The following is a 12,781-nucleotide window of genomic DNA, read 5'->3' on the forward strand; positions in this document are numbered from 1 at the left end:
GTAGCTGGGATTACAGGTGCAAGCCATCATGCCCAGCCTTTTTTTTTTTTTTTTTTTTTTTTTTTTTTTTTGAGACAGTCTTGCTCTGTCACCAGGCTGGAGTGCAATGGCGCCATCTCATCTCACTGCAACCTCCACCTCCTGGGTTCAAGCGATTCTCCTGCTTCAGCCTCCCAAGTAGCTGGGACTACAGGTAGCTGCCACCATGCATGGCTAATTTTTGTGTTTTTAGTAGAGACAGGGTTTCACCATGTTGGCCAGGCTGGTCTTGAACTCCTGATCTCAGGTGATCCACCCACCTCAGCCTCCCAAAGTGCTGGGATTACAGGCGTGAGCCACCACGCCCGGCCTGTAAAGTTTTATAAAACTTCCTACGTTTCTGTAAGTGCAGCTTCTTTAATATTCAGAACCAAATTGATTTTTTAAAACATTTTAAATGGATATTTTCTTACAGTTACTCTTTGAGTAAATCTATACCCTCTGACACATTTTCCTCCACAGTTTGAGGAAGCTAATGCTAGTAACATAATCCTAAGGGATTCTGTTTAAACAGAGCCATTTAAGTCCTGCTTCTTAAAATGCCCAAGTCCTCAGGAAGGTGAATTTATCAAAAACTGGAGTATCCAAAAATAGCAGTCTAGATAGCACAGACCAAAGTAGTCTCAGTAGTGTGGAGGAGATCATTCCCTTCACTGGGTGAATAATTCACTGCAGGAGAGATTTGCTTGCAGAGGGGGACTGGCCTCAGGACCCCCTTTCCTGGAGTCTGTGCCACTTACGTAGGTAATTTTAGCAACTTAGTCTCTTACTAGATTGGCTTATTCCAGGGATTTTGAATTAATGTTGGTTTAGTACACTTTTTTTTTTTTCGAGATGGAGTCTTGCCCTATCACCCAGGCTGGAGTACAGTGGCGCGATCTTGGCTCACTGCAACATCTACGTCCCAGGTTCAAGCGATTCTCCTGCCTCAGCCTCCAGAGTAGTTGAGATTACAGGTGTGAGCCACCGCGCCCAGCCGGTTTAGTACACTTTTTAATTACAGGAAAACACCATATTAAAGTTGACCTAGACTTTGGAGGAAAACTTCCTTGTGGATGACTTGGGTCTCCTCATCTCAAAGTAAATAGCTTTTCTGAATGTAGTTCCTGTGACAACTCTTTTGCATAATTTGAGCAAAAAATAGGTTACAGAAGACTACTTTTTTTTTTTTTTTTTTGAGGCGGAGTCTCGCTCTGTCGCCCAGGCTGGAGTGCAGAGGTGCGATCTCAGCTCACTGCAAGCTCTGCCTCCCGGGTTCACGCCATTCTCCTGCCTCAGCCTCCCGAGTAGCTGGGGACTACAGGCACCTGCCTCCATGCCCAGCTAATTTTTTGTATTTTTAGTAGAGCCGGGGTTTCACCGTGTTAGCCAGGATGGTCTTGATCTCCTGGCCCTGTGATCCGCCCATCTCGGCCTCCCAAAGTGCTGGAATTACAGGTGTGAGCCACCGTGCCTGGCCAAGACTACTTTTTTGTTAGTTTTTGTTTGTTTTTTGAGACAGAGTCTCGCTCTGTTGCCCAGGCTGGAGTGCAGTAATGAAATCTCGGCTCACTGCAGCCTCCACCTCCCAGGTTGAAGTTATTCTCCTGCCTCAGCCTCCCGAATAGCTGGGATTACAGGTATGTACCTCCACTCCTGGCTCATTTTTTTTGTAGTTTTAATAGAGACAGGGTTTCGTCATATTGGCCAGGCAGGTCTCGAACTTCTGACCTAAAGTGATCCGCTGGCCTCAGCCTCCCTAACTGCTGAGATTACTGCTGAGACTACAGGTGCGTGCCACCATACCCAGCTAATTTTTGTATTTTTAGTAGAGACAGGGTTTCACTATGTTGGCCAGGCTGGTCTTGAACTCCTGACCTCATGATCCGCCTGCCTCGACCTCCCAAAGTACTGGGATTACAGGTGTGAGCCACGTGTGCCCAGCCGATTTTGGGGTTTTTATTACAGATTTGTGAGGGCAAGATTTTTTTTTTTTTGAACTTCTGAAGATATAATGACCCAAACCAATCCCTTAGCCCATGCTTATTGTAACTTAATCAGAATATAGTACCTAAAACCAGACCTGAAAATAATTGTAAAATGTAGCAATTGCATATTGATTAACACAATAACACTTTCTTCATTCAACTCTTCAGTTTATTCAGTGTCTCATAAATAACAGCACCTGGCACACACCTTTGGTTGGTTTGAATTCAAGGAGCAGTGTGAGGTCAAGGTCAAGGGGGAGTGTAAGGTCAAGGTGAAGTGTGATGTTGGGTGAGTGCTTCAGTGAGGTTCCTGAAAGGTACCATCAGGTTGTAACCAACAGCTTGGAAACATCCATTTGTAGTCCTCTTGGCAATCTTAGAGTGAATAGTTGAAAGTATGGGTTATAGTCTGTTCAGTGGTGCTTACACAGGAGTGTCAGAGGCTAGGTAATTAATAAAGAAAAAAATCTTTGTTTGGCTTATAATTCTGATGTCTGGAAAAGTTCAAGATAAGGCACCTGCATCCAGAAAGGGCCACAGGTTGCTCCATTCATAGTAGAAAGTAAAGAGGAGCCTGCATGGCAGAGGTCACGTGGCCAGAGAGGGCACAATAGAGAGGGGGGAGGTGCTGGGCTCTTTCTAACAACCAGCTCTGGCCAGGACTCATAGAGCAAGAACTCACCCATTACGTCAAGGACGGCACCAAGGTATTCATGAAGGATCTGCCGCCATGACCCAAGACATCCCATTAGGCCCCACCTCTGACATTGGGAATCAAATTTCAACATGAAGTTTGAGGGGGACAGACATCCAAACTATAGCAGTATGTATACACAGTATGCACCTATACAATAAGCATTATTTTCTATTAGGTTGTTTATTACCTAAGTTTCTTAATGTTTAGAATGTGCAACTTTGAAATATAAATTTTATTTTATTTATTTTTTTAGATGGAGTCTTGCTTTGTTGCCTAGGCTGGAGTGCAATGGCGCGATCTCAGCTCACTGCAACCTCCGCAGGTTCAAGTGATTCTCCTGCCTCAGCCTCCCGAGTAGCTAGGATTACAGGCATGGGTCTCCATGCCCGGCTTTTTTTTTTTTTTTTTTTGAGGCAGAAGTCTTACTCTGTTGCTCAGGCTGGAGTGCAGTGGCGCGATCTCAGTTCATTGCAACCTCTGCCTCCAAGGTTCAAATGATTCTCCCGCCTCAGCCTCCTGAGTAGCTGGGATTACAGGCGCCCACCATCATGCCTGGCTAATTTTTTTTTGTATTTTTGTAGAGATGGGGTTTCAGCATGTTGGCCAGGCTGGCCTTGAACTCCTGACCTCAGGTGATCTGCCTGCCGTGGCCTCCCAAAGTGCTGGGATTATAGCCGTGAGCCACCATGCCCGGCTAGGAAGAAATTTTTGTATTTTTAGTAGAGATGGGGTTTCACCATGTTGGCCAGGCTGGTTTCGAACTCCTGACCTCAGTTGAGCTGCCTGCCTCAGCCTCCCAAAGTGCTAGGATTACAGGCCTGAGCCACCACACCCAACCTGAAATAGAAATTTTAGCATATATGTTATATGATAGTGGTTCTCAAAGTGCAGTCCCTGGACCTCTGGAGTTTCCTGAAACTTTCTCATGGAGTTTACAAGGTCAAAACTATTTTATTAAGGATTGTCTTTTTAACCGTGTTGACATTTGCACCAATGTTACAAAGGAAATGGTGGGTAAAGCTGATGCTTTAGTATCAGTTAAATCAAGGCTGTGGCTCCAAATTGCACTGGTAACTACTGTATTCTTCACCATTAGCTGTTTGGTTTTTTTGGTTTTTTTGTTTTTGTTTTTTTTGAGATGGAGTCTCGCACTGTCACCTGGGCTGGACTCATTGCAACCTCCGCCTCCTGGGTTCAAGCAATTCTCCCGTCTCAGTCTACCGAGTAACTGTTATTACAGGCGACCGCCACCACACCCGGCTAATTTTTTGTATTTTTAGTAGAGATGGGGTTTCACCACGTTGGCCAGGCTGGTCTCGAGCTCCTGACCTTGTCATCCGCCCGCCTCGGCCTCCCAAAGTGCTGGATTACAGGCGTGAGCCACCATGCCCAGCCCACCATTAGCTGTTTTAAAAAATTTCAGTTTTACTTGAAAATGTTCTTAATGAAACAGTGAAGATTATTCATTTTACTAAATCTCAAACCCTTGAAGATACATCTTTTTAATAGTGTGTATAGTAAGATGAGAAGCTCTTTAGTGCAGACTAAAATACATGATCCTGAGTTGTAAGTTGAACTAGCTGCTTTTTTCATGAACACCATTTTTACTTCAAAGAATGATCGACAGACAAAATTTTGAGTATCTGGCAAACATTTTCTCAAAAATAAATGAAGTGAGCCTGTCACTTCAGGGAAACAGCTGGCAATGTTTGTTGCCAATGATAAAATTCTAGCTTTAAAGTGAAAATTAGAACTTGGGGAAATTGTTTTTCCACTGTGAGTTTGACAGCTTCCAGATATTAAAGACTCATCAGAAAAGATGAGATTGGTACTGATATAAACAAATGTGATTCAAAAAAAAAATTTACAAAAAATGTTTCAACAGTTGGAAGATCTGCATATATCTATGATATAATATTTTCTTTTTTTCTTTTTTCTTTTGTTTTTGACATGGAGTCTCGCTCCATCACCCAGGCTAGAGTGCTGTGGCGTAATCTCAGCTCAACCGAGATCAGCAACCTCCCCTTCCCAGGTTCAAGCAATTCCCCTGCCTCAGCCTCCCGAGTAGCTGGGATTACAGGTGCCCGCCACCACACCCAGCTAATTTTTGTGTTTTTAGTAAAGACGGGGTTTCACCATGTTAGCCAGGCTGGTCTCCAACTCCTAACCTCAGACGACCTGCCTGCTTCTGCCTCCCGAAGTGCTGGGATTACAGGTGTGGGCCACCATGCCCGGCTGAGATAATATTTTCTAAATGATCAATGAGTAATTTACATGATCATATACAGGTAAAAGATCCATTCAAAATGTAAGGTGGACCAGTGGATCTTACTGTAGCTGAGTTGGAAACTGCATCTCTATGGTTTCAGATTTCATATTGCAACTAGCCTTTGAGAAGCTATGATTTGTCAAGTTTTGGTGTGGTATCAAAGGAGAATGTCTGCACTGATCTAAAAAGGGCCTTGAAGTGTCCTTTGTTTTCTAGCTACGTATCTGTGTGAAGTTGTGTTTTTTTCACATATTTCAGCCAAAGTAAAGAATCATAATAGATTGAATGCAGAAGTCTCTGTGATAATCCAGCTGTCTTCTATTAAGCCAGACATTAAAGAGATTTGCAAAAATGTAACACGGTGCCATTCTTCTTACTGTTTTGTTTTGGAAAGTACAGTTTTAAAAAATAAAAACATGCTCTTTCCATTAACATGTAATGGTAATGGGTTTGTTTTCTTTTTAAATGAATAAATACCTTTAAAAATCTCTCCATTTTATATTTCTGATTGAGTAAATATTGATAGATGTAACTCACACAAAAGCTCTTTGGGATTCTCAATGATTTTTTTTTTTTTGAGACAGAGTCTCACTCTGTCGCCCCAGGCTGGAGTGCAGTGGTGCGATTTCCACTCACTGCAACCTCTCCCTCCCAGGTTCAAGTGATTCTCATGCCTCAGCCTCCCGAGTAGCTGGGACTACAGGTGTATGCCACCATGCCTGGCTACTTTTTGTTTTTCTTTTGTAGAGATGAGGTTTCACCATGTTGGCCAGGCTGGTCTTGAACTCCTGTTCTCAAGTGATCCACCTACCTCGGCCTCGCAAAATGCTGGGATTATAGGCATGAGCCACTGTGGCTGGCTGGTTCTCAAGGATTTTTAGGAGGGCAAAGGGGCCCCCAGAACCACCGTGATGTGACATCAGGCAGGAAGGGATGCATTTTTGATGACACCATCCCCAAAGTAGCAAAGGCTGTTTTTAAAGAACCGTTTATAATATTTGTTCACAAAGGAGTCCTTTTAAGATTTGGATTTTTTTTTCCATTAACTTTTCCACATTTTAGTCAAGAATGTAAGTGGGTTGATTCGTTTTTCATCTGTCTTGAATTTTCTTCTAGCTGCTGTCAAGTCAGTGCTGCAGCAGTTCATGTGATAGCGGGAGCGTGGGGGCATCCTCAGGTTTCACAGAGCATCAAAAGAACTCTGCTATAGTCACAAACAAGCACCAGCTCATTTGTTACTGAGTAAGGTTTTTATTATTAAGATCTTCTATCTTATTTGGGCTCTGTCATCTTGGTAAACGCTTTATTATAGCTTGTAGAATGGTCCTGAATAGAGATAACTTTATGGAAAACATATTGTTGGATTGAGGCCAGTAATTTTTAAGGTGGACTCAATTCAAATGTAGATGGGCTTTTTCTGTTGTTTTTAAGGGCTTTGGTATCGAAAGCTGTTGCTTTGTATAGTATACATCAGTTTGAATGCAAAGTGATATGTTGGGGGGAAATCTGTAGTCAGGTTGTTAATAGGCCAAGAATGAAACCTAAGAGCATATCCTCTGGGCAAGTTTTCAAGGTGGCACCTATGACTGCTGAAAACAATTAAGGCTTTGGAGATGATGGGAAATCATACAGGGAGAGGGCTTTTTTTTTTTTTTTTTTTTTTTTTTTTGGAGGTGGAGTTTTGCTTGTTTTGACCAGGCTGGAGTGCAATGGCCCCGTCTTGGCTCACTGCAACCTCCGCCTCCTGGGCTTGGGCGATTCTCCTGCCTCAGCCTCCCAAGTAGCTGTGATTATAGGCGCGCGCCACCAGGCCCAGCTAATTTTGTATTTTTAGTAGAGACAGGGTTTTACCATGTTGGCCAGGCTGGTCTCAGACTCCTGACCTCAGGTCTCAAACTCCTGATCCTCCCGCCTCGGCCTCCCAAAGTGCTGGGATTACAGGTGTGAGCCACCGCGCCCGGTCATTTTTTTTTTTTTTTTTTTTCGAGACAGAGTCTCTGTCTTTCGCCCAGGCTGGAGTGCAGTGGTACAATCTCAGCTCACTGCAACCTCTGTCTCCTGAGTTCAGTGGATTCTCCTGCCTCAGCCTCCTGAGTAGCTTGGATTACAGGTGCATGCCACCATGCCTGGCAAATTTTTGTATTTTTAGTAGAGATGAGGTTTAGTAAAGATGACTGTGTTGGCCAGGCTAGTCTCAAACTCCTGACCTCTAGTGATCCGCCCACCATGGCCTCCCAAAGTGCTGGAATTTTGGATGTGAGCCACCGCGCCCAGCTGGGAGAGGGCTTTTAAATAAAGGAAAGGGTGTTTATGTTTTTGGTTTTTGTTTTTTGAGACAGGGTCTTGCTTTGATGCTCAGGCTGGAGTGCAGTAGCCTGATCATGACTCACTGCAGCCTCGAACTCCTGGGCTCAAGTGATCCTCCTGCTTCAGCCTCCCTAGTAGCTGGGACTACAGGCATGTGTGCCATGATGCCCTGATAATTGTTAATCATTTTAAAAATAAATATGATTACTGTGAAACTAGATCCACAAAGGGTTACTGATAAGCAGAGGGCTTTGACGAAGTCGTGCTCTCAATTTATAAGAATGATTTGTAATCATAGCTTGAGTTGTGTGTATATTTGTTCTCTCAAGTAGTTTAAGGTGATCTTCAGTCTCGTTTACACTATTAGCTTACTTGATGACCCTTGACTTTATAGATAACGTAATCTAGTGTTTCTTAAACTGAAATCTAGGGGTTTGTGGAATATATATTATTGAGGACCAAGAATCAACTTTAAATATTAAAAATTATTAGTCATAAAGACAAACATTTTGCACTTTTGTTTTATAATTTTGTATTTAATTTTTTGAGACATAGTCTCATTCTGTCACCCATGCTGGAGTGCAATGGTGTGATCTTGACTCACTGCAACCTCTGCCTCCTGGGTTCAAACAATTCTCCTGCCTCCCTCAGACTCCCGAGTAGCTGGGATTACAGGTGCCTGCCATGACGCCCGGCTACTTTTGTATTTTTAGTAGAGATGGGATTTCACCATGTTGTCCAGGCTGGTCTCGAACTCCTGGCCTCAAGTGATCCACCCGCCTTGGCCTCCCAAAGTGCTGGAATTACAGGCGTGAGCCACCTCACCCGGCCAAAATCTCAGTCATACCTTAATAAAGTGGTTTTAAAAAAAAAACAGGCCGGCCGGAGGCAGTGGCTCACACTTGTAATCCCAGCACTTTGGGAGGCCAAGGCGGGAGGATCACTTGAGCCCAGGAATTCAAGACCAGCCTGGGCATCATAGTGAGACCTCCTCTCTGCAAAAAATACAAAAATTAGTGAAGGCATGGTGGTGGGTGCCAATAGTCCCAGTTACTCAGGAGGCTGAAGTGGGAGGATCACTTGAGTCTGGGAGGCAGCAGCAAGCTGAAATTGCACTACTGCACTCCAGCCTGGGGGAAAGAGCACGACTCTGTCTCAGAACAAACCAGCCAACAAACAAAAAACAGTCTGAAGTAAGACACTGAATGTATACTGTTAGATTGCACAAGCGTAGGATTAAACACTAGCTTTATATTTTTATATTTGAGTTGGCACTTCCCCATTTCGCATGATCCTCATGACTGATTTGTGAAATTAGGAAATTAGATTATAGCTGCATCTTACAGGCAAATGACTAAAACTTGAAACATTTGGGGGCCTGTCTCTGTGAAATCCCTTTGCTGGGGCTAGAACCCTCATTTATGACTGTTACCTCTCAGGAGGCAGCAAATTTTCCATGGAGAATTCCATTTCCACTGGTATTCTCTCTTCCCTGTGATGTGCTCGTGCCCCCTCTGGCTCGCCCCCTTAGTCCTTTCTGGGCTCTGCTTCCTGGGCCAGGCCCTCTTTGCTAATTCTGTGTATCCTTGCTGTCGTCTTTGGTGTTCTGATCCTCGGCTGTTGCTTGAGATCCACCTACTCACTTGCTGCCCTTCTTGAGTTCTAAATCCTTCTGTGTTTCCAGCTCTCTTCTGGACAGGCCAGTCCCTCATTCAACATGTCAAAACGACATTTAATTTTCACCCCAAACTGTAGCTCTTTCTTATCTGGATCTTCTGTTTAATTCCGGGAAGCAGAACCTGAAAGTCACTCTGGAATCCTCCCTCCCCCTCATACCCTTGCCAGCCTCCACGTCCAACCGGCCACTCACACACTAGTTGATTGTGTTTGTTAAATGTCCATAGAATTCTTCCCTTCTGTGCCTATTTTGTCTCATCTAGACTGTTGGAGCCATTTCCTGGCTTTCTCTTCCAAGTCCTCTTGTGCCTGCTGGAGAGTCTAAACTCCTAAGCTCGTCCTTCAAGGCCTTGGGTGATCTAGCTCTGAGCTGTCTCTAGTTTCATCACTCGCCAACTCCACTTCCCTTCTGCCCCACCCACCTCCACCTTGCACTCAAAGACAAATTCACTCGATTCCTGGATATCTCCATGTCTTTGCATTACCTGTTGCTAGCATACCTGTCCCCTCTCATTCTTTATTTGGGGGGACAGAGTCATGCTCTTATAGCCAGGCTGGAGTGCAGTGGTACAACACCATGCCCAGCTAATTAAAAAAAATTTTTTTTGTAGAGATGGGTTCTATGTTACCCAGGCTCCCTCTTGTTCTTCCAGACCAGAAACCCCAAGGCACAATGCAAACTCAGGCTGTATTTTTGTTCATTTTGGTTCCCCAGCTCCAGGCACTGTTCCTGGCTCACAATGTGGGTTTGGTGTATGTTTGAAAGAATAAAATCCATGTGTTTTATTTTAATCATTTGAAGAAAGCAAAATTTTGTAACACTTCCCCCCGTTCCTCGGCTCAGATTCTATCAGCTGTTTTGAATGATTACCCAGAGATAACAGTTAAGGTGCAAACCGTGTGTGGCTGCGTTTGTGTGTATGTTTCACCTGTCGGTTTTTGGCGTCTGGGAATGACATTTTTCTTTGCACTGAGACATCAGTTATATCTGAAAACTATGTTTCTAAAAGGAATAGGAAATATGAATGAATAGGTCAGAGTTCAGTACTCCAGGCGATTTTCAAACCAAATTTGGTAATGTTGATTTAAAATGGCTCAACAGAAAAGCACCCCAAGTATAATCATGGAAAATATTAGTACTACTTTGTATGTAGTAATATGTTGTTAAGAGAATTATTCATTGAAATTATGTTAATCACAGGGAAAGACCATAACTTCTCTCTTGGTTTGTTTCAACAGGATCAGTTTGACAACTTAGAAAAACACACACAGTGGGGAATTGATATTCTTGAGAAATATATCAAGTTTGTGAAAGAAAGGACAGAGATTGAACTCAGCTATGCAAAGCAACTCAGGTAAGTTGATATTGAAAAAGGTTATTTGTTAACTGCAAAATGATGTAAGGATAACGTATATTCTCATTTTATAGTATAAATGTATATTTTAAATATTTTTCCTTTTATGTAAGGTAATATTTCAATAGAAGTGATTGTTTTTCATACAGAAAATTAATTTTCATAGAACATTAAAAATAAAAACTAAATTACTCCTTTAAGGCCCAGTTTTTTTTTCAACAAGATATTTGCTGAGTTTTGGAGCAGCTTGTATCTCAGTAAACTTTTTATTGAAATATATTAATAACATATGTACAGAGAAGTACACAAATCATAAGTGTGCAGCTCCATGAATTTTGACAGTGTGAACACACTCATGTAACCGGGCACCCAGGTCAAGAAACAGAAAGACCAGCCTGGCAGGCCCCCTGGCCCCCTCCAGCTCCCCACTCTCCCCCCAGCAGTAACCACTCTCCTGACTTCTAACCGCGTGGATTAGTAGTGCCCACTTTTGAACTTTACATGAGTGTAGTCATTTGGTATGCATTCTTGTGTATCTGGCTTCTTTTGTTCTATATTACGTTTGTGAGATTTACCATGTGGTAGCATGTGATGGGAGTCTGCTTATTTTCATTGCTGTTGAGTATTTTGGTCTGTGAATGCACCAGAACTCATCCGTTCTGACTAGGTGATTGGTTGTTTCTAATTTAAGCTATAATGAGTAGCACCCCAACGAGCATTATTGTACAAGGCTTTTTGTGTGTATCTGAACACATTTCCTAGGATCTACGTAGGCATCTAATTGCAAGGTCACAGGCTACTCATATGCTTAGTTTTGGTGGATAGGGTTCAGCCATTTCCAATGTGCTTGTACTAATTCACACTCCCTCCCGTAATGTGTTGAGGGGTCATGTGGAATAGTATTTTAAAAGTACTTCGGGCCGGGCGCAGTGGCTCACGCCTGTAATCCCAGCACTTTGGGAGGCAAAGGTGGGCGGATTGCCTGAGGTCAGGAGTTCGAGACCTGCCTGGCCAACATGGTGAAACCCCGCCTCTACTAAAAATACAAAAATTAGTGGGGCATGGTGGCAGGCGCCTGTAATCCCAGCTACTTGGGAGGGTGAGACATGAGAACTGCTTGAACCCGGGAGGTGGAGGTTGCAGTGAGCTGAGATTGTGCCACTGCACTCTAGCCTGGGTGACAGAGTGAGACTCCTTCTCAAAAAAAAAAAAAAGTGCTTTGGGGCCCGGCGTGGTGGCTCATGCCTGCAATCCCAGCACTATGGGAGGCTGATGAGGGAGGATAGTGTGAGCCCAGAGAGTTCAAGACCAGCCTGGGCAACATAGTGAGACCCCTGTGTCTGTTTTTTTTTTTTTTTTTAAGTACTTTGGATCTCCTTACATCTTTAATGATGAGATTATCCAAGAAATTTGTGTTTTTATAGAATATATTTAAAAGTTCTTGGTAGAACTAAGCTTGAACTTGAAGTGGCATGCAAAGTCCTTAATGATTTCATGTTGTGTAGTTGTAGTTGAATTGGTTTGTGGATATTGTTTTAAGGCCTGTTAAAGAGCTAGATGATTTTGATTTAGAAACATTTACTTTCCTTTTTCTTTAATTTTTTTTTTTTTTTTTTTTTTTGAGACAGTCTCACTCTGTCGCCCAGGCTGGAGTGCAGTGGTACAATCTCAGCTCACTGCAATCTCTGCCTCCCAGGTTCAAGTGATTCTCCTGCCTCAGCCTTCCAAGTAGCTGGGATTACAGGCTTGTGCCACCATGCCTGGCTAATTTTTGTATTTTTGGTAGAGAGAGTGTTTCACCATGTTGGCCAGGCTGGTCTTGAACTCCTGACCTCAAGTGATCTGCCTGCCTCGGTCTCCCAAAGTGCTGGGATTACAGGCGTGAGCCACCGTGCCCAGCCCTTTTTTTCTTTTTCTTTTTTTTTTAAATTTTCTTCAAGCTCCCTCATCATTGAGTTTTAATCCAAAGAGCATCTGCATAAGAGATATGTGTTCTTGGCTGGGCGCAGTCTCCACTAAAAATACAAAAATGAGCCGGGCATGGTGGCGGGCGCCTGTAATCCCAGCTATTCAGGAGGCTGAGGCAGGAGAATCGCTTGAACCCAGGAGGCAGAGGTTGCAATGAGCCAAGATCGCGCCACTGCACTCCAGCCTGGGCAACAGAGCAAGACTCCATCTCAAAAAAAAAAAAAAAAAAAAGCTATGTGTTCTTATAAGGGTTTCTGTTGTTGTTTCAGCAAGCTGGGATTACAGGTGTGAGCCACTGTGCCTGGCCCCAGATTTTGTTTTTATTGAGTGAATAACATGTAAAACATCACACAATGAAATAATTTTTATAAGTGGAGAATCCAGATCAGTTTCTAGTGCCCTGTGTGCATATCAGCCTCGTCAACACATCAGGGGCTTTTCGAACTGAAAGTAGGAATAGAACATGGTCTGTTTCACGTTGATTATTTGAATACTGCACTAT

General features: G+C 43.3%; 1 protein-coding gene across 29 annotated transcripts in view; it reads left to right on the plus strand.

Moving 5' to 3' along the window:
* The window catches only part of FNBP1 (formin binding protein 1), a 167,811-nt gene that overhangs the window by 49,987 nt on the left and 105,043 nt on the right, over positions 1 to 12,781 (plus strand). For 27 of the 29 annotated variants that reach the window (XM_063788172.1, XM_063788176.1, XM_016961853.4 and 24 more), the window contains exon 2: positions 10,196 to 10,311. Coding sequence is in view for 22 of the 29 variants with exons in the window: in XM_054658469.2 (XP_054514444.1) it covers positions 10,196 to 10,311 (116 nt within the window). In the remaining 7 variants the exon portion in view is untranslated. Of the gene's footprint in view, positions 1 to 6,088; positions 6,215 to 10,195; positions 10,312 to 12,781 lie in introns of those variants that run through there. The other 2 variants (XM_063788173.1, XM_016961854.4) reach the window with 1 other exon arrangement.

This window comes from Pan troglodytes, chromosome 11 (genome assembly GCF_028858775.2).
Source record: "Pan troglodytes isolate AG18354 chromosome 11, NHGRI_mPanTro3-v2.0_pri, whole genome shotgun sequence".
Classification (NCBI taxonomy): Eukaryota; Metazoa; Chordata; class Mammalia; order Primates; family Hominidae; genus Pan; species Pan troglodytes.